Source organism: Molossus molossus, unplaced genomic scaffold (assembly GCF_014108415.1).
Source record: "Molossus molossus isolate mMolMol1 unplaced genomic scaffold, mMolMol1.p scaffold_m16_p_1, whole genome shotgun sequence".
Classification (NCBI taxonomy): Eukaryota; Metazoa; Chordata; class Mammalia; order Chiroptera; family Molossidae; genus Molossus; species Molossus molossus.
The window spans coordinates 226851158-226872470 of NW_023425344.1; the positions used below are offsets into that span (position 1 = coordinate 226851158).

The 21313-nt window shown below is 43.8% G+C and overlaps 2 protein-coding genes across 4 annotated transcripts in view; one reads left to right on the top strand and one right to left on the bottom strand.

The window, feature by feature from the left end:
- The window catches only part of COQ6 (coenzyme Q6, monooxygenase), a 29187-nt gene extending 13334 nt beyond the window's left edge, over window positions 1–15853 (top strand). The window contains exons 2-13 of the mRNA XM_036260129.1: window positions 2961–3095; window positions 4267–4325; window positions 4628–4751; window positions 9885–10015; window positions 10694–10801; window positions 11348–11410; window positions 11606–11713; window positions 13789–13991; window positions 14070–14185; window positions 14346–14512; window positions 15079–15379; window positions 15781–15853. Of these exons, the coding sequence (XP_036116022.1) occupies window positions 2961–3095; window positions 4267–4325; window positions 4628–4751; window positions 9885–10015; window positions 10694–10801; window positions 11348–11410; window positions 11606–11713; window positions 13789–13991; window positions 14070–14185; window positions 14346–14512; window positions 15079–15108 (1244 nt within the window). The 3' untranslated portion in view covers window positions 15109–15379; window positions 15781–15853. The remainder of the gene's footprint in view (window positions 1–2960; window positions 3096–4266; window positions 4326–4627; window positions 4752–9884; window positions 10016–10693; window positions 10802–11347; window positions 11411–11605; window positions 11714–13788; window positions 13992–14069; window positions 14186–14345; window positions 14513–15078; window positions 15380–15780) is intronic.
- Window positions 15854–18470: 2617 nt separating this feature from the next.
- ENTPD5 (ectonucleoside triphosphate diphosphohydrolase 5 (inactive)) overlaps window positions 18471–21313 on the bottom strand; it is a 44342-nt gene continuing 41499 nt past the window's right edge. For all 3 annotated transcript variants that reach the window (XM_036260138.1, XM_036260152.1, XM_036260146.1), the window contains one exon: window positions 18471–19254. In XM_036260138.1, coding sequence (XP_036116031.1) covers window positions 19168–19254 — 87 coding nt within the window. In that variant the 3' untranslated portion in view covers window positions 18471–19167. The remainder of the gene's footprint in view (window positions 19255–21313) is intronic.

A 21313-nucleotide genomic window follows, 5' to 3' on the forward strand; every position in this document is an offset into this window, starting at 1 on the left:
ACAAAATAGACCCAGAGACGTGGAAGTAGGGTGCAGACTGACAAACCTCACAAGAGGTGGAGTGGGGGAGGGAAAAGATAAACCACAGAACTTATATTCATGTATGCGTAAACAAGGACAAGGACAGTGCTGGGGCAGAGGGCGGGATTGGGAGGAGGGTGTCAGTGGGGTAAAAGGAGAAACATCTGTAACAAAAATAAATAAACATTTAAAAAATTCAGACAAAAGATAAATAAAAGTGAAAGGTGATCACAGGCCCTGGCCAGTTTGGCTCAGCGGTTGGAGCGTCAGCCCATGGACCAGAACCTGGGTTCGGTTCCCACTAAGGGCGTGTACCTTGCTTGCAGTTTGTCCCCAGCCCCGGTTGGGGTTGTGTGGGTGGCAACCAGTTGATGTGTCTTTCTCACATTGATGTTTCTCTCTCTCTTCCCCCCTCTCTCCCTCCTGCTTTATCTGAATATAAATGCAAAAAATGTCCTCTGGTGAGGATAAAAAAAAAAAAGAAAAAGAAAGGTGATCACGGGGATGTAAAGTACAATGTAAGGGACACAGTCAATAATATTGTGATAACTGTATGCCATCAGATGGGAAATAGACTTATTGGGGTGATCACTTTATAAGTTATATAAATGTATAAACATTATATTGTACACCTGAAACTAATATAATATTGTATTATCAACTGTAATTAAAAATAAAAAGTTTTAAATGTAAAAAAAAAGTGAAAATTTTTCAGCAGGTTCTTCATCTTGTCCTATCAGTCAGTTTATGTTTTCCTTGGTTCTTCTTCAAACTCACATTAGTTTATGTTCAAGGCTTGAAATATCTGTATTTTCCTTTTATATTGTTATTTGTAAATTATATTCTCCAGTATTTTTTCTCCAAATGAATTTTCTAAAATGTTACATTAAATAGCTAAAAAATAAAATATTAAACCTGCCCTGGCCAGTTTGGCTCAGTGGTTAGAGCGTCGGCTTGCAGTCCAGAAAGACCCGGGTTCAGTTTCCACCTGGTTGGTGGTGCGGGGGGCAGCCACTTGATGTGTCCCTTTCATGTCGATGTTTCTCTCTCTCTCTCTCTGTTCCTCTCTCTCCCTCCCACTCTACCTGAACAAAAAATGGGAAAATGTCCTCGGGTGAGGATAAAATAAATAAATAAATTAATTAATTAAACCTGGCTATATTTTATAATGTGTTTGGAAATCTAATTCTTTTTTTTTTTTTTTTATCCTCACCCGAGGACATTTTTCCATTTTTTGTACAGATAGAGTGGGAGGGAGAGAGAGAGAGAAACATCGACGTGAAAGGGACACATCAAGTGGCTGCCACCTGTACGACCAACCAGGGCCGGGGACAAACTGCAACCGAAATACATGCCCTTAGCGGGAACTGAACCTGGGTCTCTCTGGACCGCAGGCCAACGCTCTAACCGCTGAGCCAAACCGGCCAGGGCATGGAAATCTAATTCTTTTCCTGTTAATTTCCTGGTCTCATTTAACAGAAATGTCTGTGAAGATATTATCTACTTTATGGATTGAGAGATACAGCGTTTGCTGTTGGGAATATTAATATAACGGGGGGAGGGGAATCCTGTCCCCAAGGAATTTGGAATCTAGCAAAAGAGAAAGATTTGTAAATAACTGATCAAAAAAAGAATGAGTTGAAAGCTCCCCCAGAGGAACAAGCAACTGACCTGTTCAGGGGGGAGGTGTGCAGACCTGGTATGAAGAACATTGCCTGGGGAGGTGAGGCTTGAATTGAGTAGGATTCTTAAGGAAGGTGCCAGGGGGCAATAGGGTGGAGTGACTACTGCTAGATCAAGGTGTAGAGGTGTGATAGCCCATAACGCAGTCCTCTGCAGAATGTGGTCCCTGCTCCCATCCTTCAATGCAAAATTGCTGTGGCGCTGCCAAGCAGGTGGGGGGATTCCAGTGATCCTACCACATTTTCCCCCCTTTCTTGGCAGCTGCAATTCACTGCTTATTTCCCCCTGTATCTTTCAGACACTGTGGAGGGACTGACCGTAATGTGCTGCAGACACCTAGTAATAGAATCCCCAAGTTCCCTTTTTACTTAACCTACTCAGTGTTTTAGGACCAGACTTGTACACACAATTGATGTATACTTTGGCCCCTTTTTCTTTTACAGACTGTAATTTTTTTTTTTATCCTCACCCGAGGAGGACATTTTTCCATTTTTTTGTTCAGATAGAGTGGAAGGTAGAGAGAGAGAGATAGAAACATCAACATGAAAGGGACACATCGAGTGGTTGCCACCCGCACGACCCAACCAGGGCCGGGGACAAACTGCAACCGAGGTACATGCCCTTAGCGGGAACCAAACGCGGGTGTCACTGGACCACAGTCCGAAGCTCTAACCGCTGAGCCAAACCGGCCAGGGCTAGACTGTAATTCTTTATCCTTGATTTAATCTGGAGGCCAGCCACAATGAATTTTGCTTATTAACTACATTTTTCTGTTGAACAGAATTTGTAATTTTCAGTGATGTAATATTTTGAAGATTGGAAATCTCTGATGTCTACATACTACCTTACCGTGGTTGGCAGGGTGGTTCACATAGTTGAAATACTGGTATGTGTTATTGTTTAGGGCTCTGCATGGTGTTTCTTTCTTTTCTTTTTCCCTTAATTGTCTTTTTTTTTTTGTTTTTAAGAGAGCAAGAGGAAGGGAAAGGGAGAGATAGAAACAGTCGGCTGTCTCCTGCACTCCCCCTGCTGGGATTGAGCTCAAAACCTGGGCATGTGCCATGACGGCATTGAACTGATGACCTTTTGGTCCCTGAAACGATGCCCAACCAACTGAGTCACACCAGCCAGTCCATGGTGTTTCTTTTTTGTGTGATTTGTATTCTAGGGGTTAAGGAATTAATCTGTTGCTTCTCTTGGCAATGAAAAAAATTCTGATTTTCCTAAAATTATATATTTTTTGTTTTGTTTTTTAGGATATGATACTCACTTTCATGATAAGAAAATTCTATTGCTAGAAGCAGGTCCAAAGAAAGTATTGGAGAAATTGCCAGAAACTTACAGCAACAGGGTCAGCTCCATTTCCCCTGGCTCTGCAACCCTTCTCAGTAGTGAGTAGAACATCCTCTCTCATAAAACCCATCTCCTGCCTCTTGGCTTTCCGATGTGCCCCAGAGGCAGAGTCACCAGGGCGTCTGGTGCGGAGGGAGCTCACTGAGGTGGGTGGGAGAGGGGCTGTGGGTTGGCAGTCTGGTGCATACATGAAGATGAGGACCTCTGACATTGTTAATGGGTCAGTTCCAGTAGCAGCATCCTCTTCATTCCTCGAGTCAGCCCTCTAGGGAGCTAGGGGCCTGCATAATAAATGCCTTTGGGGTGAAGAAGGATGTATGCACACAGAACTAGTCGTCAGCAAATTGTCTTTAGGTCTTTGCCAGATGTTACTCCCTCAGGCCGTCCTATCTAAAATTAGACTCTTGCATCACTCTCTAGCCCTTTATACTGCTTCATTTTTATTCATAACACTTACTGCTACCTGACATTATATTATGTACTTGTTTTTTTTTTTCATATATATTTTTTCTTTATTGGTTTTAGAGAGAGAGGAAGAAAGAGGGAGAGGGAGATAGAAACATCAATGAGAGAGAACATTGATTGGCTGCCTCCTGCATGCCCTCCATTGGGGATCGGGCCCACAACCTGGGCATGTGTCCTGACCGGGAATCAAACTGGTGACCTCTTGGTGCATGGGTCAGTGCTCAACCACTAAGCCACACTGGCTGGACTATGTACTTGTTTTTTATTACAAATAGTAAACTAGAACATTAGCTACAGAAGAGTGGGGGCTTTGTTCATTTGGTCTTCCACTTTTTGCTCAGTACCTAGAATTGTATCGGCACATTGTGGGTGTTCTCAATATTTTTTCAATGAGCGAATCTCTTCAGTGCCATAGAGTTCAACAAAAAATAGTCTTTATCCAGAGTTTGGAACTTTAATAGGATGGCAAATTAAAAAGAACAATATGGTTTTGGTTTTCTTATTTAATTCCCCTACTTTAATTCGATTTGACCTGTTGATCATGAAAGCCAGGTCTTTTTCATACTGTGTAATCTGAATTGGGGAACAACAGTAGCTTAGCTCCTACCATCAAACAGGATAGAAGTGGGGAGTATTTCTCTATTATGGAGAACACTGAAAACAACCTCTAACTTAACAAGATGGAGGGACAAAGGGGAGCCCAGGAAGGATGCTCTGGTCTCTTATAGATTATTTCTTTTGTAGGTTTTGGTGCCTGGGACCACATCTGCAACATGAGATACAGAGCCTTTCGGCGAATGCAGGTGCCTCCTTTATCACTCTTGGCGAGGTGTCTTGGTCTGTCCTGGGTTAAGATATCGGAGTCCACATTCTCCAGGTTTTCTGTGAATGTGGGAAGAATTGGACAAAGTCCACACTCAGTCTAAGGAAGTGGGGGGAAAGCATTCCCAAGAGAATTTTCTTCTCTCCTTACATTCTGCCAGAGGGACTGACAAATTGTGATTTTTGTGCTTCTATCACTTGGGAAAGCAGTACTCAGTTTCCAATTGGAGTAATGTGTCCTTTTCCTTGGGCTCTAATACAGACGTCCCCTTTGCGTTCGCAGGTATGGGACGCCTGCTCAGAGGCCCTGATCATGTTCGACAAGGACAACTTGGAGGACATGGGCTATATAGTGGAGAACAATGTCATCATGCACGCTCTCACCAAGCAGCTGGAGGCTGTGTCAGGTGAGTCTCCCACCTCGTCCATCTGCCTTTCGTTCTCTGGAAGGTGAACCGCTTCAGAATTATTCTAGGACTTACTGGAAGAAAGGATCTTTTACAGATACTGAATGTCCACCATAAACAAACATTCTGAACTTATCTCAGGGTTTTTTTATTTTTTTCTTGTTTTTCTTGTACAGCTTTATTCAGGTATAATTTACATACCATAAAATTTACCCATTTTACATATACAATTCAATGATTTTTTTATATGAATTGTGCGACCATCATCACAATATTATTTTAGAATATTTTCATTACCTCAGAAGGAAACCTCGTGCCCATTTATAATACTCCCTGACCCCACCCCGAGCCCCTGGCACCCCTAGTCTACTTTCTGTCTTTTGGCATTTGCCTATTCTGGGCATTTCATACAAAAGTATTCTTTTGTGTTTGACTTCTCCCATTGAACTTATTTTTGAGATTTATTCATGTTGTAGCATGTATCAGTAGTCCATTCTCCTTTATTGCCAAATGTTTTCCATCACATGGATATATCATATTTTGTTTGTTCATTCGACAGCTGATGGACATGCGGGTTTCCACTTTTTGGTGATTGTGAATAACACTATGAACATTTGTGTACAAGCTTTTGTTTGGACATATGTTTTCCTTTCATCTGGTTGGATACTTAGGTGTAGAAGAGCTGGTTATATAATAATGCTGTTTAGTATTGTCATAAACTACCAAACTTTTTCAAAGAGGCTGCACCATTTTACTTTCTCACCACCAATACAAGGTGTGCAAATGTAGGTTTACAGTTGTGAGTACATGAAACAGAGTTTATTCTTGTACTACTGTTTTCCATACGAACAAGTATAAACCTATTTTTGCCCCTCCCTGTGTATAATGGTTCCCGTTTCTTCATATATTCACCAACACTCCCATAACCCCCCCTTTTAAAAAATATTTTTTCTTTATTGATTTTAGAGGGAGAGTGAGAGAAAGAACATGGATTGGCTGCCTCCTGCATGCCCCCCACTGGGGATCTGGCCCACAACCTGGGCATGTGCCCTGACTGGGAATTGACTGGTGACCTCTTGGTGCGTGGGTCAACGCTCAACCTGGTAGCCACATCGGCCGGGCCTCCATCCCTTTTATTAAAAATATGTTTTTATTGAGTTTTCAGAGAGAGAGAAAGGAAGAGAGAGATAGAAACATTGATGGGAGAGAGAAACATCGATTGACTGCCTCCTGCATGTGCCCACTGGGGATCAAGCCCGAATCCAGTCATGTGCCATGACCAGGAATGAAACTAGGACCTCTCAGTCCATGGGACGACACTCAGTCCACTAAGCCACACTGGCTGGGCCACTCCTGCCTTTTTAAATTGTATTTTCTTCCTTTTTTTATCCTTACTTGAGGATATTTTTCCATTTTTCTTCAGATAGAGTAGGAGGGAGGGAGAGAGAGAGAGGGAGAGAGAAAAAACATTGATGTGAGAGGGACACATCAACTGGTTGCTTCCCTCACAACCCCAACCAGGGCCGAGAACGAACTGAAACCGAGGTGTGTGCCCTTGACTGGAATTGAACCCGAGACTCATTGGTCCACGGGCTGATGCTCTCTAATCACTGTGCCAAATTGGCCAGGGCTAAATTGTATTTTTTAAAAATTATTGTTGAATGTATTACAGATGTTCCTCAGTTTTTTCCCCATTGACACCCCTCCTCCCCATTCCCGCCCCCCTCCTGCCTTTTCCCACACTGTTGTCTGTGTCCATTGGTTATGCATATATGCGTATAAGTTCTTTGGTTTATTTCTTCCCACCACCCCCCCCAACCCCTTTCCCTTTCAGGTTTGTCAGTCTAGCAACCAATTTGTACTTCTTAGATCCCTTCACCTTTTTCACCCATTCCTTCATCCCCCCTCCCATCTGGCAGCCAACAAAATGTTCTCTATATCTATGAGAATGTTTCTGTTCTGCTTGTTAATTTTGTTTGTAGATTCAATTGTTGATAGCTATGTATTCATTGCCATTTTGTTTGTTCATAATTTTTATCTTTTTCTTCAAGAAGACCCTTCAACATTTCATATAATAATGATTTGGTGGTGATGAACTCCTTTAGCTTTTCCTTGTCTGGGAAACTCTTTATATGGCCATCGATTCTAAATGACAGCTTTGCAGGATAGAGTAATCTTGGTTGTAGGTTCTTGCTTTTCATCACTCTGAATATTTCTTGCCACTCCCTTCTGGCCTGCAAAGTTTCTTTTGAGAAATCAGCTGACAGTCTTATGGGAACTCCCTTTTAGGTAACTAGCTGTCTTTCTCTTGCTGCTTTTAAGATTCTCTCTTTGTCTTGAACCTTTTGCCTCTTGATGATGACGTGTCTTGTTGTGGGCCTCTTGGGGTTCATCTTGTTTGGGACTCTCTGTGCTTCCTGGACTTGTATGTCTCTTTCCTTCACCAAGGTAGGAAAGTTTTCTGCCATTATTGTTTCAAACAGGTTTTCGATTTCTTGTTCTCGCTCTTCTCCTTCTGGCACCCCCCAGATGCGAATGTTGGCATGCTTGAAGTTGTCCCAGAGGCTCCTTACACTATCCTCATTTTTTTGGATTCTTTTTTTTTTTTTTTGCTGTTCTGATTGGGTGTTTTTTGCTTCCTTATATTCCAAATCGATGGTTTGCTTCTTGGCTTTACCTACTCTACTATTGAATCTGTGTAAATTATTCTTTATTTCAGTTAGTGCCTCCTTCATTTCTGACTGGTCCTTTTTTATGCTCTTGAGGCCCTCACTAAGTTCACTGAGGTTCTCACTAAGTTCATTGAGCATCCTTATAAGCAGTGTTTTGAACTCAGCATCTGTTAGGTTGCTTATCTCCATTTCACTTAGTTCTTTTCTTGGGGTTTTGTTCTGTTCTTTCATTTGGAACCTGTTTGTCTCCTCATTTTGGCTGCCTCCCTGTGTTTGTTTCTGTGTATTACTTAACAAGAGCTATGGGGCTAACTGAGACCAGATGCTGCTCATTTGAAAGAATTTAGGAAAACCTGAAGTAGGATCCAAGACAGGCCAATCCTATGGTTAAGCAACTGGCAACAGCTTGGGTGGGCCTGAAAATTGGGTGGGGCGGGGCCTCAGGGAATCACCAGGGCGGGGCTACCAGTGTGAGCCAGGTTGCTGGAGTCCCAGATATGGGGATTGTCTGCCGCCCCAGGGAAGGGCTCACCAAAGGAACAAAGGCCTCTGACAGTATGTCTGTCCCTGAGAAAGCCCCCTCTCCTGCCCTCGCTCCAGTGCCAAGCAGCTCAGTTCTTCCCTGTATGTCTCTGGTGCCCCTCGAGCTGACTCCCCTCCAAGCTTAGAGGGAGAGAGTCCGATAAGTCAGTGCGCGGGCCCTTTAAGGAGCTGCCTGGGGCTCCAGCTGCCTCAGCTTCCCTGAGCCTCAGTTCCCGCTGGTTTTTCCAGCCAGAAGTTATGGGGATTCTCTTCCTGGCACTGGAACCCTGAGCTGGGCGCCTGGTGTGGGACGGGGACCCCTCAGTCCTCAGGGAGGACCTTCCCAGCCGAGGTGTCATCCTGGTTTTTATCCGCCACACGTGGGTGTGGGACCAGCCCGTCCGCCTCCGCCCCTCCTACCAGTCTCGTTGTGGCTGCTGCTTTAATTCCGTAGTTGTAGGACTTCCATTCAGCTGGATTTCAGGCGGTTTTGAATGATGGTTATTCTGTAGTTTTGTAATTTTGATGTGGTTGTGGGAGGATGCGATACGATGTTTACCTACGCCGCCATCTTGACCGAAAGTCTAAATTGTATTTTCTTTAAAAAATGTTTATGTATTGATGATTTGAAAGAGAGAGAGAGAAACATGAATTTGATGTTCCACTGGTGTATGCATTCATTGGTTGCTTCTTGTATGTGTCCTGACCAAGGATTGAACCCTCAACCTGGGTGTATCAGGATGACACTAACCAACTAAGTACCTGGCCAGGGCTCCTCCCCCTTTAACAAAAATTATAGACATTCTTATGACTGTGGAATAGTATCTCATTGTAGTTTGGATTGTATTTCCCTGATGACTGTAATGTTGAGCATCTTTTCATGTACTTATTGGTCATTTTTATGTTTTTGGAGAAAGGTGTCTTCAGAATCTTTTGCCCATTTTAAAACTGGATTATTTGTCTTTTTATTTTTGAGTTATAAGAGTTCTTTATATATTCTGGGTATAAATTCCTTATTCAGTATATGATTTGCAAATATTTCAGGGTTGTTCTAGAGAGAAAAATATTGGAAGCAACTTAAATGCTATTTGATGTAGATAGTAGTTCATCCATGTAATGAACTTCTGTGCAGCTTCTAAAGATAATTTAGATCTAATAATTAGTCACTTAGAAACATGTTTCATAATATATTGATGAAAGAAAGTACGTGTCATATGCTCCCATTTATGTTAAGGGTGTGTGTGCACACATATACATGCATAAGAAATTGTTTGGAAAGCTGTATGGCAAAGCTTTAACTGTAGTGGTCTGTGAGTAGTATGATTAATGGTGGCTTCCCCTTTTTTTTTAAAGTCAAATATACTTTGTTTTTATTTTTTAAAATTTTTTTCTTTATTGATTTCTTTTTTTTAGAGAGAGAGGAAGAGAGAGGGAGAGACAGAAACATCGATGAGAGAGAACATCAACTGGCTGCCTCCTGCCTGCCCCCCACTAGGGATCAGGCCCACAACCTGGGCATGTGCCCTGCCTGGGAATCAACCTGGCAACCACTGAGCCACACTGGCCGGGCAGCTTTTCCCCCTTTTAAACCTTTCTTTTGTCAGACTTTTACAGTGGGCATATCATTTTTATGTTCAGAAAAGTAAAATGATTTCCAGTGGTTAGAAAAGGGGAAGAGGGCCTGGTATAGGCTGATGATTCCTTGAAAGCTTAGGGGTTTTTTTGACACTGATGCATCCCTGTGGTTTTGTCATTTATCAGCTCTCAGACTACAGCACAGATCACATGAGTTTTTTTTTAGATCTTACTTTTCTTGTTTAGGAGTAAATGACAAAAGACAGCTGTCCTGGGACCTTGCTTTAGGTTTAGTTATGGCTTTTCCTCAGCCTGCATGGGCTGTCTTTCTAATGTTCTGTTTTTTCTCTTCTGACCTCCCTAGACCGAGTGACTGTTCTCTACCAGAGCAAAGCAGTCGGCTACACCTGGCCTGGTCCATTTTCCATGGCAGACTCCAGCCCTTGGGTTCATATTACCCTAGGTGATGGCAGCACCCTCCAGACCAAATTGTTGGTAGTTGAAAATTCTTATTTTGCCAGGGGTCTTACATATCTACATCTTTTCCTCCATTCTAGGGCTTCTAGTTTTACATCTAAGCTACAGTTGATGTTAATTTTAGGCAAAGCTCTTGGCTATAAGGACCAGTACGCAGTAAGCTAGCTCAAGTTAAGATGGTCTTGTAAATCCTGTACAGGACACTATCTCCTGGACCATCTTAGATCATGAAATAGAGGACAACTGGCCTCACAGGGACAGAAATTGAGGCTATTCTTTTCTTCTCAGGAGTCCTGTAAGTTACTCATGTCCTTGCATCTTCCATTTCCTTCTCTCTCTGCTCATCAGCTTCCCCTTTGCCATGGCAGCCATTCCTCACCTTACACGTGGACTGTTAAACTCTAGTACCTGCCTGTTACTTTTTAGTTCAGAAAGCAAGAGAATTTGGCTGAGTTTAACCTGTGGCTGGCACCTCATGAGTCAGATGTCCAGCACTGGTCCGTTAGCTGAGGCTGGGGTCACATATGTAGAACTACCCCTTTAGGGGCTGAGAGTGAGGCAGGCATAAGTTGTATGCCGTAGATGGGCTTGCCGTAGCAGTTGGAACTAGGGAACTCTTTAGGAGGCAGAGACAAACTTTTGGAAGTTTCATTTATTTTAAGATTATAAGACTTAGCAGGCCCTGTCTCCCCGCAGATTGGCGCAGATGGTCACAACTCAGGAGTACGGCAAGCTGCGGGAATCCAGAATATTAGCTGGCACTACGATCAGTCTGCTGTTGTGGCTACTCTACATTTATCAGAGGTAAGATCTGGAGCCCAGCCCTGGCCAGAGAGACTTGGTTGGAGCGTCATCCAGTACACTGAAAGGTTGCAGGTTCAATTCCTGGTCAGGGCACATACCTAACTTATGGGTTCGATCCCTGGTCAGGGTGTGTACGAGAGGCAACTGATCGATGTTTCTCATATCTGTGTTTTTCTTTCTCTCTCCCCCTCTCTTCCTTTCTCTAAAATCAGTAAACATGCCCAGCTGGGGTGGCTCAGTGGTTGAGCATTGACCCATGCACCAAGAGGTTCAATTCCCGGTCAGGGTACATGCCCAGGTTGCAGGCTTGATACCCAGCAAGGGGGTTGTGCGGGAGGCAGCCAACTGATGTTGATGTTTCTTTCTCATTGATGTTTCTATCTCTCCCTCTACCTTCCTCTCTCTCTAAAATAAATAACACATTTTAACATCTAAACACATCCTCAGGTGAGGATTATAAAAAAAGATCCTGAGCCCATTCTATGGGACCCTGCTGGTGTTTAATATGTGTGCTTCTCACAAGAACTGTTCTCCTCTCTATTATAGGCCACAGAAAACAATGTAGCTTGGCAGAGATTTCTTCCCTCTGGGCCCATCGCTCTGCTCCCGGTAAGAAGTCCATCTGGCTAGTCTGTTTAAACATGTCCCGCCTTCCTCTTTTAGGACTTCATTTTCTCTCAGCTGTCTTCAGGTTTCAAGGGCATATCCCCAGGCTAACTCTGTTTCCCCTTCGTACCTTTATGCTTGAGAGTGCCCAAAACAGAAGTGTTAGCTGTCAGTATTGATGGTGTTCTTTTGAGACAGCTCTCAGACACCTTGAGTTCCTTGGTCTGGTCCACATCCCATGAACATGCCGCTGAGCTGGTCAGCATGGATGAGGAACACTTTGTGGATGCCATTAACTCCGCCTTTGTGAGTATCAGCTTGTCCACCTGGCGAGGTGTTGCGGGGTAGATACAGAAGAGCGGTTTTGAGTAGGAAAAAGAAGTAACCAAACCAGCTGCCCTTTTGTAGCTGAAAGGCTTGGTCTAGATGATGTGGAGGAGGGCATTTAGGGAAACCCAAGCGATAGAAGTCAGTAACTTGTGTGCTCTTGAGGGTTGTGAGCTGTTGTGCTGATTGAAACAGCTGGGTGGGTGGAAGTTGGCGCTGGCCTGGTTTTGAAGCTGTAATACTTGCATAATCTTGAACAGCTTTACTAGGTCCCAGGTACCTGAGCCTTTGAAGCCCGATTCATCAGAATGTTTTGGAGAGGGGCGGAGCACATTTCGGTGGGAGCTTGAGAGTAAGCTTTAGACAAACCTGGATTCAGTACTGGTACTAAGAGTAAATCTCTTGAAAAATGGACATATTATCACCAACCTCTTGGGTTAGTAATAATAATTAATAATAAAAGTCTAAAGACTTAAGATGAGAGACTTTATGTAAAATGCTTACAACATACTTCATATATTATAGGTATTCAATAAATAATAATTATTATGCTGGAGTAATATAGCTTTTAGATAATATGGCACAGTATTTTTGGAGTTTAAATGATACATTTATCTAATTCACTAATAGTAATAATTGGTAACATTTATTGAGCACTTACTATGTACCAGGTACTGGTGAAGAGTTTTACCTCTGTTTCTGTATTTAAATCAGTGACCCTTTGAGGTAGGGACTAATAACATGCTCATTAAAGACAGGTAACTTGCCCTGGCCAGTTTGGTTCAGCGGTTAGAGCATTGGCCTGTGGTCCAGAGAGACCCGAGTTCGGTTCCCACTAAGGGCACGCACCTCGGTTGCAGTTTGTCCCCAGCCCTGGTTGGGGTCGTGCGGGTGGCAACCTCTCAATGTATCTCTCTCACATCGATGTTTCTCTCTCTTCTCTCTCTTCCTCTCTCTCCCTCCCACTCTATCTGAACAAAAAATGGGAAAATGTTCTCGGGTGAGGATAAAAAATAATAATAATAATAAAGACAGGTAACTTGCCCAAGTTTGTACATCTCGTGCAAAGCTGGGTTCTGAAAAGGCTTGCCCTCAAGCCGTGGTTTTAACCACCAAACTCTGTTACCTCACTGATGACTTCACACTGAAGAACGTAAGCTTCATTGCTCTGTAGTAGCAACAATAAAAGGAACTGAACACACTGAAGTGGCTTCCAGGATGGATGCTACCCCATCTGGGTCATTTAGCATATATTCCTGGCACAGGCCTCTGTAGTACATCCCTGTAGCAATGACTGTGAGTGCCTTCTATGTAGAAGGGTCTGGAGATAGACAACTGAGACAGTCCCTGCTTTTAGGAAGCTCCTCGTCATGTGAGGAGAAAGGCACATAAAGGACAATTTTGGTTTGGTGGTAGAAGTATGCATAGGATGCTATGGGAGCATGGAGGTGAACACACACGAGAGAGTTTGGAGGGAGGTTTCTATTTTCTTTTTTAATCCTCACCCGAAGACATTTTTGCATTTATCTTCAGACAGAGCGGGAAAGAGGGAAGGAGAGAGAGAGAAACATTAACGTGAGAGAGACACGAGTGGTTGCCACCCACACAATCCCCACCGGGGCCGGGACAAAATGCAACTGAGGTACATGCCCTTTGCGGGACTCTCCAGTTCGTGGGCCAAAGCTCTAACTGCTGAGCCAAACTGGCCAGGGCTGGAGGGAGGTTTATAAAAAGAGCTGGTAGCCTCTGGGTGCTCTGAGGTGTGATCCTGGTGAACTACAAGTGGCAGGACATTCTAAGCAGAGGGGAATGTCAGAGGCAAAAGGATTTTGTTGAATGAGCTGTAGTGCGACTGGTGGAGGGTGGGGGACCAGTGAAAGGTCAAGGTCAGAGGTAGGCAAGGGGCAGCTCAGGAGCAGTTTGGCTTGATCCTAAAACCTGTGGGAAGCTGTGTTTTGCATTTATTTGAGGGACTTGTCACTTGGGGTCCAGATCGTTTTAGGCATGCCAGTCACTGATGAAATTTCACTTTGTTTTGTGGCTAATGCTACTAGTGGAGTGATGCTAACCACACGGACTTCATCGACTCTGCCAGCACCATGCTGCACTATGCTGTTGCCTTTCTGAAGCCCACTAAGGTCTCAGCTCGCCAGCTGCCCCCAAGTGTAGCCAGGGTGGATGCCAAGAGCCGAGTACTGTTTCCTCTTGGATTGGGACATGCTGCTGAGTACGTCCGGCCTCGGCTGGCGCTCATTGGGTAAGATAATAGCCGGGAGGGCTACTCCCTTCTCACTCTGCTGCTGGAGGCCACACCTAAACTCCGCTTTGTTTTCAGGGATGCTGCCCACAGGGTCCATCCACTTGCAGGACAAGGTGTCAACATGGGCTTTGGGGATATTTCCAGCTTGGCCCATCACCTCAGTATTGCAGCCTTCAATGGGAAAGACTTAGGTAAGGATTCAGGTACCTTCTAGAAAGATCCAGAGGTCATGTAGCTAGGGAAGATCAGGACCCCTAAGTGCCCCTCAGTAGCCAGATGTGGTGGACATAGTTTTCTAGGAAAGAAAACTTCACTATGGGATTAGGGCTGTGACCTTCACCTCTCCTCCAGGCTCCATGAGCCACCTCACAGCTTATGAGACAGACAGACAGCGTCACAACACTGCTCTTCTGGCTGCTACCGACCTGCTGCAAAGGCTCTACTCCACCAGTGCCCCTCCACTCGTGCTGCTCAGGACGTGGGGCTTGCAGGCCACAAATGCAGTGTCTCCGCTCAAAGTAAGGGGTTGCTCTCGGCGAAGAGACTTGGTCACTGAGGAATGACTTTGCCAATGACTTAGTTTATTTGAGTTAATTTTCTTGGCTGTAAAATTCTCTTTATCTTTCCCAGTGGTTGTTTTTTGGTTTTTTTTGGGGGGGGGCAGGGGATACGTGCCCCTAGCGGGAACCGAACCCAGGACTCTGTGGTCCTCAGGCTGATGTGCCAACTGCTGAGCCAAACCGGCCAGGGCTTCCCCAGTGGTTTTGAACAAAAAAAAAGTCCTTGCTGGGCGTGTTGGTGCTGGGGCTTGTTCCTATACAGTATACGGAAGGGCGTAACGTAGGGAATAGGGCTTTCACCAATAAAGATGCTTCAGCTCCTTTTGCTGCTCAGTCAGCTTTTTCTCCTGAGAAGTGTCCATTTAAAGACACCTGGGAGGGACTCTTGGGAAAGAGTGTCTTTCTGGGACTTTTGCTGAATTTTCGCTTGAATCAGTTTGGATACTTTCAAGTACTTTCTTCACCTGCCCTCACACTTACAGTGTCAGAGTATCACTTACTTTGTTTCATTTTTTTTTTTTTAGGAACAGATTATGGCCTTTGCAAGCAAATGAATGCTCCTCTTCTGTAGATTATATTGAAGAAAGATGAACATCTTTTTCCAAGGCCATCACAGAGTTTCAACACTTAATTTAATAAATTGACTTTGTATTAGCATTCCCTAGTCTCTTTTTCTCCTTTATTTAGGGAACCTGTGGAGCCCAAATAATGAGTGATAATTTGCTGTGAGGAGGGTGTATAAACCAAGCCAAGGAAAACCCCAAAGGAGACGACTATTATGATTTTTGTTAAAAAGAACTTTTTATTACTAAAACAATTGCTAAGGTTCTGTCTCATTTATTTTTACTTGTTAATCCTTTCTAAAGATAAGATTTATACAATTTTTTTAATGGTCATAAATTTATACAATTGTTTTTTGATAAAGAATTAGAAATATTCAATTGATACATTTTTTTGGAATTGCTGTTTTAAATTTAATAACAAATTGCTTTAGCCTTTGTTATAGGTACACTGGAATTTCTGAATAGAAAACCAAATCTTGTTGATGCTAGTTGTTATTTCTCCAGCATCAGATCTCAGTTTTATTTATGGCTCCTCTCGGGGGCACAACTGTCTGTTCAGTAATAAAACAATAAGTAGTTTCATTGCACAGGTCTGAAAATTTCAGGAGCCCGGTCAAAGGGAGGGTCTGATCAGCAGCAGAATTTGTTCCTGTTTGGTTGCAGACTGGTAGCTGTCGGGTCAGGTGCTATAGATGCTTGAAGAGCTCACTGCAGTACCAGGGGTGCCTCTTGAAGATTTCTGGATCCATTGAATTTGTATACGGTAAAGAACATTTTGTCCAAAAGTCTGATTTGATGATGAAATGAGTCTGCTTTTGAACAAAGCTAAGCTATTCTGGGGAATAGTTTAAGATGTTAGAGTAAAAAACTGACAGTGTCACAGACGTTCCTGGACTCCCGGGGAAAATGTGCCCAGAATGAAAGATGGCCACTACTGTGAAAGCTGTGTGACTACTAGCAGAGTCTAGAAACTAGGTCATTGTAGGGAAAAACAAAAAGGTCATCCTTCACAAAAAATAGAAAGGTAGCCCAGGCGAGGACAACATGGACTCTCTAAAAAGATGCAAATAAAATCAGGCAAGAGAGGAAGAATTTTAAGGCACACCTTGCAAGAACTCCCAAACCCACAGAGGATGGTCTTCATAAGATGGTAAACAAACATCCACTGCGTGCCAGCTCAGGTCCTAGTATTTGAAATATATAAATAGATATATAGAAAAGAAATTTAACCAGCAATATTAGACTCTACAGGATTCCTCAATAAGAGGCCGAAGAGGTATACTAAGGGGCAAAAAGGACATTATAGACAAGTCATTTTTTCAAAGAAATAAAAGTTCTGCCCTGGCCAGTCAGCAGTTAGAGCGTCGGCCTGCAGACCAGTGAGTCAAGATTCAATTCCAGTCAAGGGCACATAACCTTGGTTTCGATATGTCCTGGCCTTGGTTGGGTCATGCGGGAGGCAGCCAGTCGATGTGTCCCTCTTATGTTGATGTTTCTCTCTCCCTCCTACTCTATCTGATGATAAATGGAAAAATATCCTTGGATGAGGATTAAAAAATAAATAAAAGTTCTTACTCCATATTGCTCCTAAAATGGATAAACTGGTTAATTCTCCAGATGTTCTAATCAAGATTATCAGAAAATAAGTAGATACATTTCTGGAGTTAATGCATCTATCCAAGGCTTCTGGAGGTGCTTGGGATAACCAAAGGAGTCTGAACAGTCATTTATGTGAAAATCTTCAGAGAGAAGCTATGACAAGACCGAGGAATCTTACCTCTCTGGACCCGTCAAAATGGAGGAATCTTTAGTGAACACAGCTTACCTCTTGGGAAAACAGCTTGGTTTCTACCAGAGAAACCAGTCTCTCCCTAATCATGCAGAACAACACGTAGTATATGACTGGTTCTAGCACTCGATCTATGTGACAAAAATGGTAAGGGGTCTAGAAGCCAGGTGTTCTATGAAATAAGAGACCACAGAGGACTTAGGAGGAATTTTCTTCAAGACTGAAAGGCTATGAAAGGAGGGATTAGAGACCACTGAGAGGACAGACTGCAGCTCAACATAAGGAGGGAGGTTTACCATCAACGCAGTCCCACATAGAATGAGCTGTCTGAAAACATGCCTAACCGGAAGCGGAATGATAGCCAGTTGGAAATGTTAAGGGAATTCTGCAGCAGTTAGAAGGTTGGATTATATCTTTGGGCTGTTTCCAATCTAAAGATTCTGTTTCATTATGTATCAACATTTTTTGAGGACAGTAAGTATAAAGGTGACCTTGGTAATAATAAAAGTCAATGTGAAGAATCTGAAGAAATTCCACATTGAATTTTTAAACAAAATTTGGGGGTGAGGATACAGAAATTTGCCTAGTTGAGTATTTATTGACTCAGTGGAATAACTTTAAAAAATAAGGTTCCCCAGGAACTAGTGTGAGGGCCGGGTGTTTAACATCTTTTGTGAGAAAGCTGAAAGAAAGTCTACTATGAAAGCTACAAGTCTGGGAGATGCAGACTCTGCTGGAAAGAAGCTGGAGGTAACGAGCCAGGGTAAATGAGCAAGTCAACAGGAAGATCTTTCAAGCCCAAGAGCACTGGAGTGGTAACAAGAAGCAGGTGGTGGTCATGTGGGAAAATACAAGATAATGAATTTTAGGGGAAGTCATTCACAAAAGGAAGAGCTCAGAGTGTTCAAACTATAGCACTAATGAGGGCCAAAATGGCCAACCAAATAAAATGTTAGGTTATCATCGAGAAGGCCCTGGAACTAGACAAATAATTTAGGGCCAGGTAGGAAGAGAAACTGCTATAAACAGACTAAAATGGCAAACTGGAAGGAGGTGCAACCAAAATCTAGATTCTCAAATAGCTAGGGTATTAATGTATTTCTTAGAAATACAAATAAATAAGTCTAGGAGGACAAATTACTATAATCAGCCTGGAAGGAGGGACTGGCACTGAATAAACATTCCTATAAGGTTGGACATGTTCATTAATCTCACGGTTGACTTATAAAAAGTTGATTAAGAGAAGGTGACCTATACAAGGCAGCCACACCCTCCCAAAACATGTCCCTAGAGGCTGGATTAGCCTCCTTTCTTTTTTTTTTTTTTTTCCCCTCACCCTAGGACATTTTTCCAATTTTTGTACAGATAGAGTGGGAGGGAGAGAGAGGAAGAGAGAGAGAGAGAGAAACATCGACATGAAAGGGACACATCGAGTGGTTGCCACCCGCACGACCAACCAGGGCCGGGGACAAACTGCAACCGAAGTACGTGCCCTTAGCGGGAACCGAACCCGGGTCTCTCCGGACCGCAGGCCGACGCTCTAACCGCTGAGCCAAACCGGCCAGGGCTAGCCTCCTTTCTTAAGGCTGGAAGTTGCTCTCCATCCTGCTAAGAGTTAGGATGGCTCAGCTGGCTGATTACAGCTAGTGCAAAGCAGGACCACACAACTTCAGGGGTGGTACCTTTCCCCTTGAATTACACATGAAAAGCAAAACCAGGTATTTTTTCCTCTCTCTTTTTTGGGGGTGGGTGGACGGGTTTGATAAGGGTAGGACAGGGCAATGTGCAGGGAGGAAAAATATACTGGTGTTGATAGGCCATGGGATTGCAATCAGTCAGCTGAGTTTAGCATGAAAGGAAAATTAAAATGTTCAAAGAATGAGGCACTCAAAGAGTTGAAATGAGATTTTTCTTTGGTTCCCAGGGACTTGTCCCTGGGTTCTCCATGGTTAAGTTCCAAAGCTATTCCTTTTGGCTCTCTGTGACACACAAGCATGCTCAAAAATTTAAACTCTGGTACCAGCTGTGCAAGCAGAATGGTTAGGTACCAGTTCGTATCAGATGTGTAAAATAAATAAACCCAAATCTCTACACTTAAGAGCAAGACCTGTCTACAAAAGCCCCTTCCTCCTGATGAAGCCAGCTGCTGGGTTTCAACCCCGGTGGTTTCCAGACTCTCTCAGAACGTGATTCAGTCTTCTCTCCTTCTCCAGTTAAAAGAGGTTATTAGCAAATGCAGACTTCAGAGGAAGGGCTGGGCCTCAGTGGGAGATGTCCAGAGACTGCAGCAAGTGAAAGGTGGCCCCCAAGGCCCAACCTGTTTCTATGTTGTTCACTTTCTTTGTGAGCTGTTGGGGAGGAGAAAAAAAAAGTCTTCACATTTTCATTCAACTTTCAACTCTAGCAAGATGACTACTGGCAGAGAATACCTGCAAAGATCATCCACATGGCCAAACCAGTTGGAGTTGCCAGTCTGGAGACTTCCCCATTACCCATCTCTGCAGTTTCTTTCCTGCTGTGGCCTATTTATTGCCCTACCCGCGCCAAGCTGATCCCTGAATGTGATCCAGGAAAGTGGTCTCACCCAGGCTTTCCAGACAGGACTTTTGGAACTCTTTCCCTGATCCTGAAACTAAATATAACAGGAGTTGGGAATAGATTTAGGAGTGGGAAAAAACATTAAGCTTCTCAATTCATCCTTGTAAGTAACTGCATCTTGTTAAACATTATTATTATTTATTTTAATCCTCACCCGAGGATATTTTTCCATTTTTTGTACAGATAGAGTGGGAGGGAGAGAGAGTAAGGGAGAGAGAGAGAGAAACATCGACGTGAAGGGACACATTGAGTGGCCACCACCCGCACAACCAACCAGGGCCGGGGACAAACTGCAACCGAAGTACGTGCCCTTAGCGGGAACCGAACCCGGGTCTCTCCGGACCGCAGGCCGACGCTCTAACCGCTGAGCAAAACTGGCCAGGGCTTGTTAAACATTATTAATCATCCAAGATACTTAAGGCATTCTAGGCCAGATTGAGCCTCAGTTAAGTGACCCCATTTCCTCAACTACCTAACAAAGGGACTCAATTAATGTTTATCAAATTGTTTTCTTCAGAGTCTTGTGGGTTCCTTGGAAGTGCTTCAAAGAGAAAGGGGTCAAATGGTGAAGGGGTTTGAGGCCCCCACCTCTGCTTCTACCAGATGGTCGACTTACCAGTTTTACCGGCATTCTGCATAAGCTTTTGTTGAGTAAAGATGCCATCACCACTCACACACATTTGGAAACCAGTGGATTGGTTTTATTCTGTCTTTCTAGTACTGAGTTTTTTGTTGTTTTTTTAAATATTTTTTTCTTTATTGATTTTGGGGGGGGGGGGAGAGAGAAACATCTATGAAAGAGAACATCGGTTGGCTGCCTCCTGCATTCCCCCCACTGGGGATTTGGTCCACAACCTGGGCATGTGCCCTGACCAGGAATTGAACCCGCAACCTCTTGGTGCATGGGTCAGTGCTCAACCACTGAGCCGTACCGGCCAGGCCTCTGGTACTGAGTTTTGATGACACAATACTTTGCTGACCTCTGGAAATGCAGTCTAGTCACTGTGCCAGAAACTGGGGAGAATGGCATGTGAATCACCTTGAGGTTTAGTCTGAGACACCAGAGTCAAACTGGGAGCGTCCCCTCATTAAATGCTCTCCTCTGTTCTCAGGACGGGCCTGACAGCCTAGGGATACAGGGGAATAGGTGCTGAAGTGAAGCTCTCTCTGGGATGGGACTGTCCACCCGATTTAAATGTTGCTGCCACTGGAATCACGAAGAGCAAAAGGATGCCAGCACTGGAAGCGACAGAAACTTGTCTTTAAACGACTTGGTTACAGTTGATGCTTAAGTAGAGAATGTTGTTAGCTTACTACTCTGTATTGAGGGTTTAGGATGACCTCTCTAATCCACAACTCTCTCCCCAACTGCTGTGAAATGCCTACACTGCTAACAACACCAATACTAATAACTTACACTATGTTTCACAGGCATTATCTCAATTTTTTTTTTTTTATCCTCACCCGAGGATATTTTTCCATTTTTTTGTACAGATAGAGTGGGAGGGAGAGAAAGGAAGGGAGAGAGAGAGAGAGAAACATCGACGTGAAGGGACACATCGAGTGGCTGCCACCCGCACGACCAACCAGGGCCAGGGACAAACTGCAACCGAAGTACGTGCCCTTAGCGGGAACCGAACCCGGGTCTCTCCAGACCGCAGGCCGACACTCTAACCGCTGAGCCAAACTGGCCAGGGCGGCATTATCTCAATTTTAACAGCCCTATAGAAGAAGTATTCTGAGAATACCTGTGTTTTGGACGAGGAACCTAAATGTTAGAGAGGAAGTAAATAAGGTTACAGAGCCAGT